The following is a 20,863-nucleotide window of genomic DNA, read 5'->3' as shown; positions in this document are numbered from 1 at the left end:
GAATCTTGCAAAACATCTGTACAAAACTCCCATTAGTTTTGATAGAATTTAAATACTGAAGTTGTTCCCTTGGTCCCTTTTGGGCAACCACTTGCGAAGAGAGGCAGCAGGAATTGGTAAGCAAGATGCAGATACAAGTAATGAGTAGGAGGGCTCTGTAGATATAGAGAGACTTTTGTTTGTGAATATATTGAGACTACTGGGTGTTTGGAATAAAAGGCAAAAGCAGGAAAATAATGAAAAAAATGTGAAAGAAAAGGAGCGCTTAAAAAGTGGTGAGGGAGTGGACAAAGGGAAAGATGGTGTGGACAGAGCTGCAACAAAATTCCAGATTGAAGATGCTCTACAAAGAATTAAGGGCTTGATTTCAACATTGAAGATACAGTTGAAGCACTAGAAGGAAGAAGGAAGGCTTTAGCAGCAAAACACCAGAGAAGAACTGAAGTTCATTCTTTTGTCATCGTAGGAGTGCTATGAAGAGAAACTTGTATTAAATCTTGTATGAGAAGAAAATGTTTCTTCTGTTTAATGTCTGTTAGTTTTTCTCCCTTCTTCCAGAATTGCAGAACATAATGCTTTCCAAGGGTAAAAAGGTATTCTGCTCATTTCTGTTATTCAGTCTTCATTTAAAATGCACATTTTTATTTTTCTGAGGGAATGTCCTTGTTTAGCTGGGAAAAATAGCCTGGTTTAAGCATTACATAATTGTATTGAGTACTTTTCGAAGGATTCTTTAAGAGGAAAAAAAAGTCGCTATTCATTTAAGATTAAATGTGTCTTTAATTGACAACAGTGGTGTGCTACTGTTTCTACAGTGCTTTCCTAGCAAAGCTCTGCTTCTGAAATCTGTATATGCAGTGCTTGATTGTGTGATGATGTTAAGAGTTTTGAGCATCAGAAGCTTTCTGAAGCTTCATTTCAAGTTTGGAAAATAGGACAGATGTGTCCAGGGGAAAATGGCCTTGTGCAGCAACTTTGTAGCCTTAGGGTTTTCATTGGTGATCAACTAAGTGTGTCAAATCGAAGTTTGTGTAGGTGGAAATGTAATGGAAGCCAAGAGTTGAGCTCAAATCAATTTGTTCCCTTTAACAAGGGTGGAGTACATTTTTAGTCAGGGTTGATACTTTCTCAGAGTCAGTAAAAGCAGCATTTCAGGCTTTTCCTGCATTGTAGAATTCGTCTCAGATCTGCCAAACTAGTAGCGCTGGATTCTGCAGCTGCCCCACAAACTAAATTTCTGCAAACTTAACTGTGAGTTTTGTGCCTCGAGCAGTTGCATTATTGGACTTAGCCTGTTTCTGTAAGACAGGTTATTAGAATATCCTTGTGTCTTAAACCATGTGAAAGTTCATTAGGGAACTAGATCTGCTTTGTACCTTCTTAATATACGTGCCTGACTTATTCAAACTGCAGCACAGTGGTTTTTGTTCAGGTTTGTTTGGTTTGGTTTGGTTTTTTTTGTTTGGGCAAGGTTGCTATTACTAGCCTCGTTTTTCATTTTTCTCTTGGCTGATGCTTTTTTCCATTTACGATATTTTTTCCAACTTGTTCTGTAAACAAAAAAATTTGGAATAAGAAAACATTATAAAAGTATGTGTGTGTTTTGACTTGCTTGGTTAGAGCCCGATATCTGTATGGTTAGAGCCATCCTAGAGTCAAGCCTTCATGTTTAAATGCATAAATAAGTAAAAATAAAGACAAACTGTTGGGAAGTTGAACTAAGGTATGTACAGGTCTTCTCGTTTCTAATAGGTGATACTCATTAGTCTTATGCCTGTTTTTTAACATTTGGAGGTACTTGTCAAATCAAGTCACAGAAAGTGAGGTACTTTTTTTTTTTTTTTTTTTTTTTTGCAGTAGTTGGTATAATGAGGTTTGAATTGAAGAATGTACCCGACATACACAATATCCATGCTCTCTGTGCTATTGCTGCTGTTATCTACAATACAGATACAGCAGTGAACTAGAAATACCAATGGTCCTAAAGTTGCCTAAGCAGTCCTATGCCCTGTTAATACTTTGCAACTTCAGAAGTCCTGTAGTTAGGCTGATGGTTTTTAGACATGGTCTTTGCTTGAAAAAGAAATGTGTATAGGGTTTTTTTAGGGTTTGTTTTGTTTCAGGTTTTTTGTTTGGTGGGGTTTTTTTGCTTGTGTTTTGTGTTTGGGGTTTTTTGTTTGTTTTTAGCTTTTTTTTTCTTGTTTTTGTTTTGGGGTTTTTTTATAAGCAGGAGCTACAAGACAGCCATTTCTGTGTTTGAGAGCAAGAGAATTTCAAAACAATTATTTTTATTCTTCACGTACTGTGATAACACTTCAAGAAGCTAAACGTTATCTCTGTTGTGCTAAGCACTGCATTAATGTGAAATAAAAATTAATCTTTACTAGAAAAAGATCTGGGTCCAAATATATGATTGTAGGATGGAGGGCACAAAAAAATCATGAGACTATGGTTTGGTATGATTGACACAGATCTTGTCATACCAACTGCCTAACCAAGACCTAAAATTTTTGAGGCATCATGGTAAAGGCAAATATCAGCTCTGAAAATATTTTTTAAAAACTGTTGACAAAAAATTCTCAAAGAAGTAGCTTTTGGCGGGACCTCATTTGGACTCCTGGAGTATCATCTTATTAATGTCACTAATTTATGAAAGTTTCTCTGGGGGGAAGAATTGAGTATTGCCTATACCTAAAGAGTGCTAAGTGATGTTTTAACATCTGTCAACAGCCAGTGTGCAGGTTGCACATGGACAGACAACGGGTTGCAGGTGGACAGACAATGGGCTGTAGTGAAATGTGTTTTGTGAAGGAAGGTTCTGACTCTTGTTGTGTAACTGCACATACAAATGATATAAAGTGGGTCTTCTGCTGATGGGGCAGTTTGGACTTTTTCTAATGAATTAGTTCGAGGTTACATGTGGTTTTGCAGCCTTAAGATCAGTAGTATGCACAGAATACCTTTTCCAGTGGAGGAAACCCATCAGTGGCAGTTGGGCAATAACCTGCTGCCTCTGACTCCCTTACTTGTCAAAGAAACTTTTTCTCCAAGTCTCAGTTGTTTGGAAGGCTTATTTTCTTCAGTGTTTGTCTTAATTGCTGTAGTTGGGTGTTACTGCTAAGCCTGTGATTTCTGCTGTGGGGTTTGAGTATTTTTCAGTCCTTCTGAGCTCTGGACTTCTCTACTGTCTTTGGTAGTGAGTTTCCTAGAATAGTTACAGATGAGATACCTTGTATTGCTTTGAATCTGCTGTTTAATCACTTTGTAATTTCTCTGTGTCTTTAGGGATATTGGGTATGGCTTCCCATTTAGATACTTTTATGGTGTCTTTGAACCTACAAAAGCCAAGGAGCAGCTTGGCATAGAAGCCCAGTGCTTGGCAAATGTTAATTTATCCCCCATAAACACTTGTTAGAGATAAAATGCTTATCTTTGTGTTAAAACAGCTGGGCCTTCTTCATTCTTGAATGTCGACTAGCCACAGACTTAGCCACAGACTTACATGAGCTTGAACAAGGGCCTTATGTCTGTCTTTTTTCACTTGAGTAAATTAGTATCATTCGAACTTTGTGGTTTTTTGGTACCAGCTTGTGAATGGCTTATATGATACAAGGCTTCATCATGTTGTGCACAAGTACGATTAACTGCCTTTGAAAGTTAGCCTCAGCCAGAATTATTGCATTATTGGCATTTTGCTCAGTGTGCTTGCAAGGGGACCAGAAGCTTTAAAACTTATTTTCTGAGGGTTCTATTAGAGGGAGAGTCTATATCTTAACTTCTAAAATATACATGGTATTTTAGTGTACTATGAAATAGATACATATAGGTATTTTTCTAAAGAAATGATGGGGGAAAAAAGTGACTTCCGGGAGGACTGGTGCTTATTTGCTTGAATGTAACCAACTAGATTTTTTTCTCCTGAATGAAAAGTAGTCGCTTTACTGCATAGAATCAGTTGTTGTTTGTTTGCAGTTTGCAAAACAAACTGATTTTTAAAACAATTATTAGACTAATTGGTCGTTAAGCTTTTGAAGCTGTATAATCAGGCTTAGTGTGGATGGCCTCACAACCTTAATTGCTTAAGTGTGCTTAACCTATGTTGGTAAGACCGTTTCAATTACTGCTGTTGGTATAGTGAAAGATGCCAACAATACCTGTTGAATAGTACATATTGCAGCATTTAATTTAACAAAATCTTCATATGTAAGCAATATTAATAGGAATGCTAATATTTGCCTTTCCTAGCTGTCAATAGCTCCACCTGTGTCTTTCCCCCCCTCCTGCATCTTCATGTTTCAGGATTTTCTATACCTCTTCTCCTACCTCCTGCTACACCAAGAATTCTTTCCTTTGCTTGATGTGATTCTCTTTTGTCTCTTCATGCATCTGATGGGTGACTGATGGTGACTTTACCCTCTCTCATTAGTCTGTATTTTACTCCTCGCTCTGCCAGTCAGTAATGAAATCCATTTCTGGTTAGTAAGAGAAAAGAACCTGACTACTGAAGCAGCATATATCAGACAAATCAGTCTTTCTGATGGACTTTTAAGCTAAAAGGGATGAGCTTTGGTTACAGTGTATTTTCACTTGTCTAGGTTTTCTTTTCTCTTCAAAAAAGGTAGGAAAGTTGGAGGGACAGACGAAACAGGAAATGAGACAAATGGAAAGGGAAAATATGGATTGCACTAGAAGGAAAAAAAGAGGGGAAGGGAAAGTTATATTTGGGAAGGAAGGGGATAGATAAAAATTTGAGTTGATAAACTGTAGGATTTATTTAAAATTTGTCTTTTATCATGCAAATCATGTGCAGTTTGAGAATAGGCATGTATATAAATCCAGTACTATTGCCATGCTGTTGGCAGATTGGCATCTTCGTATGCTGTGGACCTTATATTCAGGCTCAATACAGAAATAGGGATCTATACAGGAGGAAGGGCATGAAGGTGTTCTCTGTGTGGCTTGTTTCTCTCTAGTACGTATAAATCAGTATTTTTCTTTTGCCTTTCACAAAAAAAAAATTTTAAAAGAACAAAAGTGTAAATGCAAAGCTATGCACTTACACATTTACTTCTTGCTTACGACCCTTAATAAGAACAAAGGTTAATATTCAGGTGTACTTCAAACATTCATCGAAATGATCAGTTAAGGCAGCATTCATTTAACATCACCAGTGGTTGTTCTTCCTATACACTTTTACAACACAAAAACCTTACAGTCCCTCACAAATGTAGGGAAAATTGACTCCTGCTTGTATTCCAGAATGGTCATTTTGAGATATCGAAAGCTTTGCAGAATTTCTTTTAAGTACTGTACATTGTTGCAGAATAAGCTATTGTGAAATAAATCTAGTTGCGAGCTGGCTTTGGAATAATTACTTCACTTACAAATAACTGTTCTGGAGCAATTAGTTGGTATTATACTGTGCAGCTCTGCAATAATGCCCTTTTTAATTTCCAGTATACAGCTAACGGTGGTGCTTTTCTTCCTCATAGCTGAAGTGGAATACAGAGTGAACTGAAGCCTCAGCAGGGGTGAAATAAACATTACACATTTATGTAGGAAAGCTAAGTATATGTGCTAGGAGTAGCTAGATGAGTATGTTTGCACTTTGCTTACATGAGAGATGGTGTCAAATTCTAGGGGAAATTTAAATGTTTTTTTTCATGGGTGAGTAAGGAACAGTTAATTACTTCTGTGATTTTGGAGTCAGTTTGGGATGTTGATTTAAATGGTGATTTGTGAAATAGCTAAAACTGAAGGTTGGTGTGTGCAGATCAAAGTCTGCTCAGGTTCTGGAGGTGCTGGTTGGAATATATTGCTGGTTTCATGTGGTCTGGCAATCGAGAGAGGTAGAACTGTGTCATTCTGGCAACTTCTTTTCAACGTTATTTCACAAACAGAAGAAATGGCAGTCTATTTTCACTTTCTTCTGTCATTCTTTTAGTTTTGCTTAATTTCTAAAACTCAATTCAGTATAATTCTGTATCTAGAGAATACACAAGACCTGATAGAATGAAGAGCTAATGAATGACAAAAACAAGTATGAGTTTGCTTCTGAGATCTAATTTTTTATATTAATATTTCTTTTCAAATTTTTTTGTTTTGACGGTACAAGTCTATGCCTTAGGGAGATAGTTTGAAAAGAGCAGCATTTAAAAATGCTTCCTCTGCCAAACGGAAAAATACAGTTCCAAGCAAATATTATGGAGAACCTAATTGTACACAGTGATTTTTCCAGAGTGCCTAAAATAGAAACTTTCAGTCTTAATGTGAAGCAAAATTCTCCACCCAGATTTTGTTTATACTGTGTGAAAGCCTGGTCCTGACTGTATTGTACAGTGCAAAAAAAATACATGGATGTATTCCCCAGCTGGATGAGCTTATGCTTTAAGAAGCTGCGTGTAATAATCTTAACTGATACTGCCATACTTCGTTCATGGTGGTGATGAGAAAACCATAAATTTGGTTATAAACAACAGAAAAGTTTAAACTGAAATGGCAGACACTGTCATGTATTGAAGCCTGCTGGAATCTGTATTTGGAGCTGCCACCTGTCTAAGCTAAAGACAAAGCTGAGGAATGGATGAAGTGAATGAGAAAGTGCTGTGCTGTATCTTTAGTGGAAATTTTTTGCATTGTTGCTTGGGTCTTTAGGAAACATAATGCAAAAAAAAGCTCTACTGTAATCCCATCAGACTGCAGGTTTAGGCTCTATTCAGTACACACTGGAATATATGCTTCAGCGTTTGGAAGAATTGAGCTCTTATCTAAATCGGTAAGCTTAAGGTTCAGGTTCTTGCATAGCAGCAGTAATTCCCCAGAATGGCACAAATGCCTTTTTGATTGTGAATTACCATGTTGCTTTTCACAGCCAGTTACATACACAGTGCTGGTTTGTTTTGAATTGACCTTACTAAGATCACAGAGTCATGTAACTTAAAAGTTAGGGAATGTAAGAACTAAGGTGACTTTACAGTTCTCATTCATTCCTGGGCATGAATTTTTCAGATCTTAAATTGCATCATCTCATCTGTGTTCCTCACAAAGCCAGAGCTTACTTAGTAGCTCAGGAAGAAGGGGACTCACTTTACGTGAGCAGCTCTTCAATATTGTCAGGTGGTGTGGCCACTCTCTTAAGTGCTGCATAATAGACAAACCCTGTTCTGAAGAAGAAAGGAGCTTATGTTTTTCGTACTTGCTGCTCTCTTACTGGAGTATTTCATAAAGAAATTTATGAATTGAGTTTCACAGCAAACCTAGTCAGTTTGGGGAAAGGGAGTGTTGTCATTACTTTACCAGTGGGTGGGCAAACTGTAGAGATATCAAAGTCAAAACAGTCTGCCCATTTTGAGTGCCTAGAGTCCAAAGCTTTATACATAGTTCTTGATATGCTTAATACAGAGCTCTTGTTGGCTTTGATGGCAGTAGTGGTGTTTCTTCAGCAGTGACGACAGAGTTTGGACTGCAATCAAATGAGTAGTGTGCAATTACTCTGTGAAGAGTCTGGCTTGAGCATTTTGCACAGCTTCACGATAGGCAAAGGAACAAATCAGGTTTCTCAGCATTTTGCTTCTTTCACCCTGTTTTGAAGGTAATTGTCCTGGTTTCAGCTGGGATAGAGTCAATTTTCTTTCTAGTAGCTGGTATAGTGTTATGTTTTGGGTTCAGTATGAGAAGAATGTTGATAATACACTGATGTTTTCAGTTGTTGCCAAATAGTGTTTATACTAAGTCAAAGATTTTTCAGCTTCTCATGCCCAGCCAGCAAGAAGGCTGGAGGGGCACAAGAAGTCAGGAGGTGACACAGCCAGGACAGCTAACCCAAACTGGCCAAAGGGATATTCCATACCATGTGACATCATGTCCAGTATATAAACTGGGGGGAGTTGGCCTGGGAGGGAATCGCTGCTTGGGAACTAACTGGGCATTGGTAGGCGAGTGGTGAATAATTGCATTGTGCATCACTTGTTTTGTATATTCCAATTATTTTATTATTGTCATTTTATTGTTGTTGTTATTTTCTTCCTTTCTGTCCTATTAAATTGTTCTCATCTCAACCCACAAATTTTACTTTTTTTTTTTTTTCCCCCTGATTCTCTTCCCCATTCCACTGGGTGCGGGGGAAGTGCGTGAGCAGCTGCCTGGTACTTAGTTACCGGCTGGGGTTAAACCACGACACAGTGTTAGTATCACAGTAAGCCATCCTACTGCCCTCCTTTGCCATTGCTTGCTTCCATCATCTGATAGTTCTGCTACTTGAGGGAAGTGTGTGATTGCACAGGCAAACCAATCTAAGTGCCAGTTCTTGCTGTTTAATCATGCTGCTGTGGTGGGGCAAAAGCTGCGTCAGCCATATCAATTCTTTGATATGGCTTGCTGTCTGGCTGCACAAACAGTTGCATTGGCATAATGGAAGCCGCAAGTTTTGGGTTTGGGAGGGTGGGAACTGCCCAAAGAAAATTCAGAAACAACTTAAGAAGCACTGCTGCCAAACATGCAGCCTCAGCCAAATTTATCTTCCTCACTCTCCCTGCCCTCTGCCTTGCTCTGTTCCATCTGCCCTACCCCCCACCCCAAGTCATCTATCTGTTGCAAGAAATGAGACAGGAGTCCTAAGAAGTAAGAATGAGATCCTAGTGATAAGTGTTGTGACATAAGCCTCTTGTACCCTTAGATCATGTCCTGGGCATGTCTTGAAATAGCAGCCTTATGGGAGAGGTGGGAGTGAGTCCCTCCAGCTCTGGCACTGGGCCGAGGTTCCAGTTTCTTGTCCAGCAAGTTCCAGTGTCCCTTCCCTTTAGTTGCCAGTCTTATCTCCTTGTCACTCACCTGTCAGCCCTCTGTCCCTCCTTGCCCAGCCTGATGGTTCCTCGTTCTGCTCTGTTTCCCATCTGCAGCCTTTTCAAAAGAGTTGCTTTTGGGAGAGGGGCTGTGTACAGTCTGCAGTGATGATGGCTTTCTCCATCTTAAAATGTACTCAGCAAGGAAGGACTCTTCAATCTGTAGTTGCTGTGCTCTGTCGGCTGCTGGACAGGTGGAAATAGAGGGTGTTTTCAAGGCCTCTTAGCTCAACCACCTTTGGGCAGGTTTTCACACAGATGGAAAAAATGTGTTGAGATATAAAAGGACTCCTTTCTCTGGCACATTTCAAGCCCCTCTTCCAGAAGTGAAGAAGCTAGGCCTTGTCAGTTAAGAGGACCAGAATTCAATGTTGGAAGAAAACAAATGGGTTTGCCAACTTTAGTCTTGAAAACAGCTGATCTACTTTGGTTGAATTTTTTTGTTGTTTTGTTTTTCCTGCAAAAACCTCATCCTAATGAAGAATTGCAGCTTATCCTATCTCACGTTCTAAGGACTGCTTTGGCAAATTTTTATAAGGAAGCAAAAGATGACTTACTATGATAGGAAGTACGAGGCAACTTTAATAGTAGGAGGTGCTGCAAGCTCCCAATAGAAAGTTAGATTGAAATTAGAAACTTAGACTGAGGATTGTAACTTCTTATTCTCTGGCTACATTTTTTTAGAAAAATTGCAAGAAATAGTTATTTCCTTCCTCTGCATTAATAAGGTATGTAGAATTTAGTTTTCGGAATTAATGATCTCATTAACTATTACGTTTGTCCTATTTACAGGTGCTTATTCTGGTCAACTGTCATGTTCAGTGCTACAAACATAGTGTTCACCAAACTAGAATTTAGCCTTTTGTTATCTGTTCATTTTCGTTAATTCGAGTCTGTTAAAACTTGCACATAGTTTGAGTAGTTTTCTTCAGGATTGCACTTCTTCAATACAAACTTCAGGATGTGTCTATTGCTTATGGAGTTCAACTAGCACGTGTTTCAGAACATATGAAGTTTAAATAAAAAGGCTTTTGTCCTGTGTGTTCCTGTTAATGTTTTGGGAAGAGAAACAGAGCAGATTGGAAGTCTTTTTTTCTTTATTGTCATGAACAGCAAACCTATTCAGTATTGATTTATCTGGGATTTCATTTTGCATTTTGAAACTTTGTCAGCAATTCATAAGCTTTACAGAGGATTTTGGTATGTTTTTCTGTAGGAATAGTAATTTAAGTCTATAGTCAAAGAAATGGTGTATCATGTTAATTCCAAGTATTCCAGGAAAGGTCGTTCTGGTCATACCATTAAGTTTTACCTGAACCAATTCATAGGTAAAAATTTAGTAAGGCATGCATATCCTGTGAACAGTATACATCCTATTACTTAAAACATTGTAAATCAAATACTGTAACTTGAGAGTAATTGATGAGTTTTCGTTATATGTTTTTATAGGTAATCAGTTCTCTAATGGTAACCACAGATGGCAGCAAATTATGAAAGGATAGAAATACTTAGTACTTAGTTCTGAAATTATGGGGTTTTTTTCCTGTGAACAAGTGGACTATCAGGCATGTGATAATGACCTACTTCTTAAATTGAAGCTGTTTTTTTAGTAGTTGGAATTTAATCCATGCTTGTATTTCTTCTCTTGCTTTTCCTCTCATCCCTCGAATAGATATGCGTGTTCTGCAGGGATTATGATTCATTAAAGCAGTGCACAGTTCCTGAATTTAAAAAATGAATGGAGTATTTTTTAAATAATCACTAACTCTGATGAAAAACATGCCCGAAAGGTTTAACAGAAGCAACTGGAAAGATGCAGGACCTTTTCCATCTGATGAAAATATCAGTAGTCTTAAAAAGCAAAGCGTGAAGAAGAGCATCTGTGGTTATAGCTGATTGTCCTGCTGGGTGGGATCTTTACCGCATGAGAGGCTGTGGCCAGGAGTCCACCTCAGTTTGTTTCTTCTCATAGTGGTATCAATTTGGGGTTGACTTTCAGTTTAGCAGTTTTCTTTGAAGTAGGTGATGCTTGTAGGGAGTTCAGACAGGTTCTGATACTCATAATTGGCTTGCTCTCTTATACCTCTTTTTGTTTTTTTTACTGAGAATGTGGGACCCATCTTTTTAGTAGTTTAGCAGTACAGAGTGTAGTTGTACCTGGTTTTGTAAAAAGATGATGGTGCTTGTCAAAATGAAACATGACATAAACTTGCTGACATGAACACTTGAGAACATACTTTGTATGTACAGGACTGTAAAAAGCTTATTCTGGCAGTATCTGGCAGTATGCTTGTAAACATTTATTGTGTCTTTTTTGGTTTTATTTTGACCCTGACAGAGCCAACAGTGCGGGCAGAACTGATGGAACAGGTGCCTCATATTGCTATGTTCTGTCAAGAAAACAGACCTTCAATCCCATATGCTTTTTCCAAATACTTACTGCCTATTGTGGTACGATACCTCGCAGACCAGAATAACCAGGTAAGTGTCTTTTTTACAAATAGTTTATTAGCTAGTTGAATATACCTGGTGTGGTGTTAAATTTAAATAATTTAGCATCATACAAGTGTGTAGTATTTCAGGGTAAAAAAATTTTGAATAGACATGAAATGCATGAACTTTAATTAAAGAAAATTTCCAACATTTTTCATCTAATGTGATCTGTTCTGATTTGGGGCCCTTTATCTGGTATTGTATTCTTATGGACAAAATCAAACAGTCGTTTTGATAAGATTACATAATTTAAATTCTGGCAAAAAGGAACAGTAGTCACGAAGAACTGACTCCCTGGTATAATTCAATTTTTTAACACCTTTATGTACCTTCATGACCAGTTATTTGTGTATCGATCCAGTAAAGCTTTTGGATTGAACTTGTGTGGTTTATTTCTCTGCGTGTATGAATTAGCTTGCCTAAAGCTTTCTTTAGGCTTCTCCACATCATTTCAGACTAGTCTAATCCTAGGTGATGGATTATTTTAAGTATTTTAGGCCTCTGAGTTTGTCACTTTTTTCCTTGCCCCTTCCAGATTTTCCATTATTAAAAATAGGTACCCTAACCTATTTTTCTTAGTAGTTATTTTGCTAATTCATGTATAATACAACAACCATACTTCTGCTTGATATTCTCTTGGTAGCAGATTCAGCAATTCTTTTCATCATCTTAACCTCTATTGGTACTCTGTAGTTAATTTGGCTGGTTTGCTCCGAAACAAAGATCTCAAAGGTGTTTTCAAAATTGCTGCATTGCAGTGTATAGTCTTTTGCTGCATTGCAGTGTATAGTCTTTTGCTGCATGTGTTTTCTCTTCTGATGAAATTACTTTTTTTAAGAGGCAGGGGTTAGCCATGTATGAAGTCAATTATTAATGGTTATCTTATACAGTCTTTTTTTTTTTTATGAGACTAAGCAAAATTGTGTCTCAGAAGTTATAATACATTCAAAATAAATGCAGTTATTCATTGTGAGCCAAACTTGTTAATCTCAGAAAAAGAGATTTGTTTAATAAAATTCACATTCCTTAGAACTTTGTTACTCCTAATTAGTTGTGCTGCTTTCCTTTATGTATTGCATGAGCTTTCCTATGACTACTTTTTTTGATATTGCTATCCTGTGTTTTGGGAAGTGTGTAGGTGGACATTTTTATAATAGCATTGCCTTAGTTTACAATATGCAGGTGTTCTTGAGTTCAGACATAGTTTGTTTCAAATGCGAAGTGTTTGCAAAAGTGCTTTTCGAGCACTTGTCCACTTGCTGAGTGCAATTAGTATAGGTGTGTGGCAGTATGTAGGTACAGCTTCCAAAATACAGGACATACATTTAAATGAAAAACCAAAAAACTCTCTTCGAATTCCTTTGTTCAATATTTGTCTTATTATGATAGGTAAGAAAAACAAGTCAGGCAGCATTGTTAGTTCTGTTGGAGCAAGAACTCATAGAGAGATACGATGTGGAGACCAAAGTATGCCCTGTTCTGATAGATCTGACAGCTCCAGACAGCAATGATGATGTGAAGACGGAAGCCGTGGCTGTAAGTAACAGCAATACCAAACCATGTAGTATAAAGTTTGCTTGAATGCTTGGTGTTACAGTGCTGGTAGTGTGTTTCCAAGTTGCACATCCATGTGGTATTAAAAAGAAAAAATTATATTGTTCTCCATAATTAATCTGTAACTTTTTCTATGCTGTGTTACACTCAAGTCAAGGTTAGATTTAAATTCAATAGCTTATATATGCTGTAAAGAAAAACCCAGCTGGACAAGACAGCACAGGGGATTCATTTTATTGACTCCTAAGGTATCTGCTATTGTTGACTTTTTAGTTTTTTCAGGTCTGTTTGCTTTATGGAAGTTTAAATTGCATATGTAGAAAATTTCCATCAGTGAAAAATCTTTAATGCTTGAATTCTGTTGGGTTTTGCTGTATGTCTATTCTCTTTATTGATTTTGTTTTGTTTCATTAGACAAAATAATAAGCATCTGAGTTGATTAACTCATGGTTCATTGGTGGTTTTATTTTTTGCATTACATACAACCTTAATTATTAAAAATTATTATGTATTGAATTAAAATAGTAAGCAAAGTAATAAGTTAATTTATAAAGGAGAAATGGCAGAAGATTTATGCCCTTATGTTACCCTTGAATTTTTGCAATTTATGTTGATGCTTTTTTGCTGGGTGATTTTTTTTTTTTTTTTTTAATTTTTCTTTTTGCTTGAGAGAGACCTCATTTAATATTTTACTTTCATAATGTAGCTGGACTCGTAAACAATAAGCAGGCTGGGCGCTATTGCATTTTGCACCAAATTTCTAGTACTTTCTTGAAGAAGCTTACAGATACATAAGGGAATAAAATTTAAAGCAGAACTGTTTTACCCATCTTCATTGTTTTGAAGATACTGAAACTTCACAACGGTTTCTGTAGCTCACCGACCCCCTAGAGGTTAGAAAAATAATAATTTGTTGTTATAGGAAAATAAATTTAAATAGCTCTACTGATGTGATTAGGAAAGTTAAACATAAAATTCTTTTAGATTACCTTCTTTTGAAACTCAGTAAAAATCAGAATGAAAGAGCAGTTAGAGGGAAAAGCTGTCACTTTCTTTGGTATGATATGCTTTTTCACTAATTTTGTTAGGTAGTTGCATACACGGAACACGGAGTGTTGTAATTTTTAAATCATACAGAAGTTGTAGAAGTCACTTAAGCATATTAATTGTCAATAATTTTCTGTTATTTGTAAATATATATCTATTCATTGAGTATTGGAATAGTGAAAGAATCTTGTACTTGTTTGTGGTTTTTTTTTTTTATTTTTGTCAGCCTGTTTGGTAAGATATGAGAGTAATTTCTGAGAGTTCGGTTATCTCTGTTAGTTAGGAATTTGATTTAGTTTGGTGAAAGACCAATGTCTTCTACAGCTGTGTTACATCATGACAGGGGGAGGGTAAAAAGAAAAAAAAAAAAAGCTTTTTGCAGAAGCAGCCAAACCTTTTCAATTCAAAATATGGGGTTTTTTTTCCAACATTTTCCACAATTTTCAATAAAGCCTCTGCTTAACTGACACAGAATTGTGTGTTGTGCAAGCATCCCTAATTAGTGTCTGTCTTGCCATTAGATAATGTGCAAAATGGCCTCCATGGTGGGAAAGGACATCACGGAAAGACTTGTTCTTCCTAGGTTTTGCGAGATGTGCTGTGACTGCAGAATGTTTCATGTTCGTAAGGTATGAATTGTCAGCATTTGGTCTGGATTATCTGTAAAAGGAGTGTCATGAACTTGGAACTTGCATTTGACTAAATGAGTTTTTTCTGCTGGATGTCATTTGTGACACGTATAAGTGAAAGCTATGGGGTTTCTTTGTAGCTCGCATTTCCACAGGTTTTGTATTTGACACTGAGTTTTTTTCCAGAGTCCCTACCTTTATTATCAGAAACAAAGAAAGAATCTGCTTGTCCTTATGATTGTGTAGGTAGCCATGAAAATGTGAACTAGCTGTAACTGATACAGCATCAGCCACCTCAGCTCATATCCCTCTGTGTAGATGGAATAAAAGATGCTCATTAAGATGAAATAAACCAGTACTCCATCATGGCGTTTAGGTCCTGAGGCTTTGTTTTGGTTTCACCCTGCCATTGCATAGGTTATTTTCCTTGACAACTGCTTGTATTCTTTAATTTGACAGCACTTTGAATGTGTTTTATCTTCCTTTCCTTTCACTTAAGTTCTGGGATGGTTCTTTTGTGATTAAAAAAGGCTGATGAAGCTTGAAATGGAGAAAACAATTTTTAATTTTTTTTTAAACCATGGGAACTGTTGGAATGGGGAAGTAGCTGGTATTGAGTCTGCACCAAAACCTGTTTTTATGGTTTTAAAAGCTGTTTATTTTTTTTCTTTGATTTCATTAGCTGCATTAAAACTATGGTCTTAGTGGTTATTTCTTGCATTTTTGTCTGCAAGGTATGTGCAGCCAATTTTGGAGATATCTGCAGTGTGGTTGGGCAGCAAGCTACTGAAGAAATGCTGGTAAGCCATTTCTTAAAGGGTTTTTCTTTTTAATACAAGTCAGTAGTGGAGCTGGACAAGGTACAGAGAAGGGCAGCTAAAATTATTAGAAATTAAAATTACTACATTCCCTTAGTAAGGAGAGACTAAAAAAAGCTGTGACACTGCAGTTTTGCTGACATGAGATTATGATTGATGCTTACAAAATGTTGAAGACCGTTACTATGAATACAGAACTCTTACTTGCCAGGTCACACAGTCTAGAGCTAAGGGGTTGTAGTGGTTTAACCCCAGCCAGCAACTAAGCACCACGCAGCTGCTCACTCGTTCCCCCCTGCCCCCGTGGGATGGGGGAGAAAATCGGGAAAAGTAGTAAAACTCGTGGGTTGAGATTACAACGGTTTAATAGAACAGAAAAGAAGAAACTAATAATGATAATGATAACGCTAATAAAATGACAACAGCAATAATAAAAGGATTGGAATGTACAAATGACACACAGGGCAACTGCTCACCACCCACTGATCGACACCCAGTTAGTCCCTGAGTGATGATCCACCTGCCCCCACTCCCCCCAGTTCCTATACTAGATGGGATGTCACACGGTATGGAATACCCCGTTGGCCAGTTTGGGTCAGCTGCCCTGGCTGTGTCCTGTGCCAACTTCTTGTGCCCCTCCAGCTTTCTCGCTGGCTGGGCTTGAGAAGCTGAAAAAATCTTTGACTTTAGACTAAACACTACTTAGCAGCAACTGAAAACATCAGTGTGTTATCAACATTCTTCTCATACTGAACTCAAAACATAGCACTGCACCAGCTACTAGGAAGACAATTGACTCTATCCCAGCTGAAACCAGGACAGGGGTACTCAATTGTAGAGCTGGGAGAGGGGTTTAAACCGGACTGAAGAAAATACCTGGGCTGTGGAGGCAGAGAGCATTTGCAAGTTCAAAAATACGTTAGGCAAGAAGTAGGCAGGAATATGTCTCCTAATGTCCATAAATGCAATGAGAGATTGCAGATACAAGAGGAGTGTGGCGGGAATAGGCCACTAGAAGTGGCAAGGTTTATGCGGTTTCTTTAAGCGGCATCACTTAATGCTGCTGTTCATTGGTTTAAACTTTTAAAGTCAGTTTTCCTGGCTCTAACAAAGCCTCACAGCCCTCCTGGGAAGGAGGGAAAGAGCAAGAAAGGCAGAGAAAATAAATGGGCAATAACAAATTAAGTAAAGGGAAGATATACAAATTCAAAATTGAGAAGCAGGGAACTGGATGGAGCAGTGAGCAGAGGATCCAGAACAGTGCCCCCCCATTCACCTGGCGTGTCTAGGGAGCTGGTGGATGTTGCTAGGCTTGGAGACACGACAGGGCTAGGAAGCAGAAACCAGCCTGACAGTTGCTGGGATCTTCCGTCAAGCTTTCTCCTCTTGGGGATATAGACAGTAAGCTTGTTGAGGGCCAGAAGAGGTTGATGAATCAGTGCCAGAAATTAACAAGGGGCTTATATGGAGAGAGTGTAAATGCAGGCATGGCTTCAGCAAGAGGCTCTGCAGCCTTTTGCAGATGTGGTGTTGGGACAGGTAGGCCTAGTATGACCCTCAGGGTATTTCTTACGTTCTTACAGCATTTGCTGCATTTTTCCCTAGCTACTGTGTGATTCAAGCCATTTGGTAGTGAAGTATCATTGCACAGACTTGCATCCCATGTTTCTCGATTGGGGATGTAAATTGATTTCTCTCACACAAATGCGCTTTTACTGATACATGTCATGAATTTGGATTAAAACTTTGTAGAGGGTGCAGTTAGACTATGAAATAAAAAAGGGGTTGTTATTTTATGTGAAAGCAATAACATGTGGCTGGATAGTTGGTCATCTCTTTCCATAACAGAAAATGTCATTTTTTGCTCTTTGGATTATTAAAAAAAAAAAAAAAACGGGGGGGGGGGGAGCTGAATGGCTTTAGATAAAACTTCATTTTGTAACATAAATGCTTTTTTTAATCAGAAGCAAAGTCCAGAAAACTTTGCTGCAGAAAGTAGGAACAACTGAACATCAATATTTGAGAGCAGAGCTGTAGCAACAGTCACTGTATTATTTGCATCTGCCTGTTGCAAGCAAAGGCAGCTACGCGATGATGTGCATGTCTGCCTCACCTGCACTCTGTCCACTGTTTCATCCTTACCATTACTGTTTCAAAGAAACCCGAGCACCTAAGCAACTTCAAAATGCTTCAGTTTCATTAGTAAAGCCACTGCTTTGTTCAAACCTGTTTTCTCTTGCACCAAATGCAATGTTTCTCTCATTCCCTTATTCCTCTATGCAGTTGAAGTTCTGCTTTGTAGGCAGGCGGTGACAGAGATTGGTAAATATAACAATGAGAAGTTTAGGTGGAAAAGAAAGCTTTTCTTTCTTTCTGAAGATGCTCTTCCTTTGCATTTCAGTGAGAATCTTACAAAAATCTGAAGTGGTCTCTGATAGGTAAAATGTTAATGCACCAGTATTCTTTGGTTTTGCTCCTTTCAATGTTATCTGCTTTAAAAGAATGGTGTAGAGATGAGGTTTTGTCTTATGATAGGTTTTCTGGGCTTGGGGATATTTTTGGAGTTGGGTTTTTTGGTGCGGGGGGTTGAATATAAATCAGGTTAGAAAGTTAGTACTTACTTGCTGTTCTTCAAACAGGTGAATTTTCCTTACCGGTATTCATAAGTAATGTGAGAGCAACTGACTAGAAGGGTGGTGCTACTGAATGTGTTTTCTTTGTCTTGCAAATGTTCAACTAATGCATCTGACTATGAGATGAGAGAACCAGGTGAAGGAAATGAATGTGAAAAAAGAACTTGCTTTGAAACAAGTACTGCCTGTTAAGACTTGCAAACTTACTCACTGTGTTCCTAACAGCTGCCGAGGTTTTTCCAGCTCTGCTCTGATAATGTGTGGGGAGTTAGAAAAGCCTGTGCTGAATGCTTCATGGCAGTTTCTTGTGCAACGTCACAGGAAGTCCGGAGGACAAAATTGTCAACCCTTTTTATTAATTTGATTAGTGATCCTTCACGATGGGTAAGAATTGCTTTTTATTTCTTGAATAGCTGTCATATTTAAAGGATTTTACTGCGATATTCCATGTAGAACTTCTCCCCATAGGTATGGATAACATAACTTGTTTCATGCACCTCAAGCAAAATTCTTCTTAGACTGCTTAGTTTGTCAGTGGGTGTAGAGAGTCCCTCGCACTTTCACTGCAGCATGTAAGAAAAACTGTCAATAGGATAGCTTTTCTTAGCTACAGAACTGCCTGTGACATTGCTGAAAATCATTAACAAAACTGGAAAATTAGATGTGATTTGTTTGTATTTCTTCAGGTTCCCTACCACCACCTCCTTTTTTGGGGGGAGGGAGTGGGATATTCAAGTGGGGTGGTGGTGTTTGCTGTTGGTTTTGAGTTTGGTTTGGTTTGGGTGGTTTTTTGTGGGGGTGGTTTTGTTTGGTTGTTTTTTTTGTTTTACTCTAAACCTTGTTAAGTTTGTTATTGAGCAGACTACTTCCAAGAGCCAAAAGTAGATATTTTGGATGGGAGCATTAGCTCTTGGGTCCTGGAAAGTCGTGCAAGTTGTTGCCCAGCCGAATTAATCAAATAATAAAAATGGAGGTAGATAGGATAATTGTTGAGAAGGGGAGAATAAATAATAGGAGAAAGGAGGAGCAAATGAACAGCATAGCCAAATAGGAAAGGGAAAGAAATGCAGAGCTTATAATCAGTCAAACTTACAGTAGTGTCATGGTAGTGAAATATCTGTTCACTGCACGTAATTTTTTTCTTTTCAGTTGTTAAAATTCTCAACTGAGCTTTCAAATTTACCTGCTTCTACTATCTAAATAATTGTGATTTCTTTGCTTCTGGGGAATAGGCCTGTCAACTTAGTTACCCATGATTTAACTGTTTTTACTCTGCTTTTTCTTAATTTTTTTTTTTTACTTAGCACTTTATGTATAACAGCTGGCTGTCTCTTTCCAGACAAGAGCCTCTGCTGTTGCTTTCCTCAGTAGGCTTATAATCCTTCCAATTCCTAGTAGCAGGAGTTTATGTTTTATAGGACAGCAAAATTTATATATATATATAAATAAAAATTTTTTTCACCTTGGACCCTTTCCACTAGGTCCGCCAAGCTGCTTTTCAGTCTCTGGGGCCTTTCATATCAACTTTTGCTAATCCATCCAGCAGTGGCCAGTACTTTAAAGAAGAAGATGGTAAAAACCCAGAAGGTTGTGGTTCTGCACAGGAAAACAGGTAAAAAATTTGCTAAGTCTACAAATTATTTTTTCATCCTTGTTTTTCTTCTGTATGAACTGCAAGTTAAGAAAATTAACTTTCCTGTATAAATTGAGTATTTATCTTGGTAAATGGAAAGATCTGGAGCTTCTCATCTTACTTAGTAGACTACCAGAATTTTCAGTTATTTACTAAAAATACATGACTATTCAGTAACATTGGATACCTTAGGATACACCTTCTGTGATGAAATGACTGACTTGATAGACAAGGGAGAGCAGTGGATATAGTCTACCTAGATTTCAGTAAGGCTTTTCACATGTTCTCCCATAAGATTCTTATAGAGAAGCTGATGGAGTATGGGCTGAACAAGCAGATAGTGAGGTGGGTGGGTTGACACCTGGCTGAATGGCCGGGCCCAGAAGGCACTGATCAGCAATGCATAGTTGGAGGCCAGTAATGGGTTGTGTACCTCAGGGGTCCATACTGGGTCCAGTCCTGTTTAGCATCTTCATTAATGATCTGGATGGTGGAGCAGGGTGTACCCTCAGCAAGTTTGCTAATGACACAAAACTGGGAGGAGTGGCTGATGCGCCAGCGGGTCATGCTGCCATCAAGAGGGGCCTTAATAGGCTGGAGAAAGGGGCTGGCAGGAACCTCTTGAAGTTCAACAAGAAGTGCAAAGTCCTGCACCTGGGGAGGAACAACCCCACATGCACCAATACATGCTGAGGTCTGTACGGATGGACAGTGGCTTTTGCAGAAAAGGCCCTGGAGGTCCCGGTGAACACCAGGTTGACCATGAGGTAGCAATGTGCCCTTGCAGTAAAGGCCAACGGTATCCTGGGCTGCATTAGGAGGTATGTTGCCAGCAGGTCGAGGGAGGTGATCCTTCCCCTCTGCTCAGCCCTTGTAAGGCCACAGCTGAGTGCTAGGTCCAGGTCTGGGCTCCCCACTACGAGAGGCATGGACATACTGGAGAGAATCCAGTGAAGGGCTACAAAGATGATGAAGAGACTGGAGCATCTCTTCTGTGAGGAAAATCTGGGAGAGCTGGGACTGCTCAGCCTGGAGAAGAGAAGGCTTAGGGGGATGTTATCAATATGTACACGGGGTTTTTTTTTTTTGGTTTTTTTTTTTTTTTTTTTACTATGAGGGTGATCGAGCACTGGCACAGGTTGCCTGGGGAGGCTGTGGAGTCTCCATCCTCCAAAATATTCAAAGCCATATGGAGATAGTCCTGGGCAACTGGCTT

At 38.4% G+C, this 20,863-nt stretch overlaps 1 protein-coding gene and 1 long non-coding RNA gene across 15 annotated transcripts in view; one reads left to right on the top strand and one right to left on the bottom strand.

Annotated features, from left to right (window-relative positions):
- Positions 1-20,863, top strand: part of PPP4R1 (protein phosphatase 4 regulatory subunit 1) — an 84,351-nt gene that overhangs the window by 39,996 nt on the left and 23,492 nt on the right. For all 14 annotated transcript variants that reach the window (XM_041122893.1, XM_030011739.2, XM_030011735.2 and 11 more), the window contains 6 exons: positions 11,179-11,321; positions 12,723-12,869; positions 14,456-14,563; positions 15,298-15,363; positions 18,240-18,398; positions 19,496-19,626. In XM_041122893.1, coding sequence (XP_040978827.1) covers positions 11,202-11,321; positions 12,723-12,869; positions 14,456-14,563; positions 15,298-15,363; positions 18,240-18,398; positions 19,496-19,626 — 731 coding nt within the window. In that variant the 5' untranslated portion in view covers positions 11,179-11,201. The remainder of the gene's footprint in view (positions 1-11,178; positions 11,322-12,722; positions 12,870-14,455; positions 14,564-15,297; positions 15,364-18,239; positions 18,399-19,495; positions 19,627-20,863) is intronic.
- Positions 1,232-20,314, bottom strand: LOC121233230. Its single transcript, XR_005932160.1, has 3 exons — positions 20,176-20,314; positions 8,288-8,291; positions 1,232-1,244 (listed from the first exon to the last, which is right to left on the bottom strand). It is a non-coding gene; the product is annotated as an uncharacterized LOC121233230 (long non-coding RNA).

Source organism: Aquila chrysaetos, chromosome 4 (assembly GCF_900496995.4).
Source record: "Aquila chrysaetos chrysaetos chromosome 4, bAquChr1.4, whole genome shotgun sequence".
In the NCBI taxonomy this organism is placed as follows: domain Eukaryota; kingdom Metazoa; phylum Chordata; class Aves; order Accipitriformes; family Accipitridae; genus Aquila; species Aquila chrysaetos.
The sequence above is the reverse complement of the archived record's forward strand: the minus strand, read 5'-3'. Positions and strand labels throughout refer to the sequence as shown.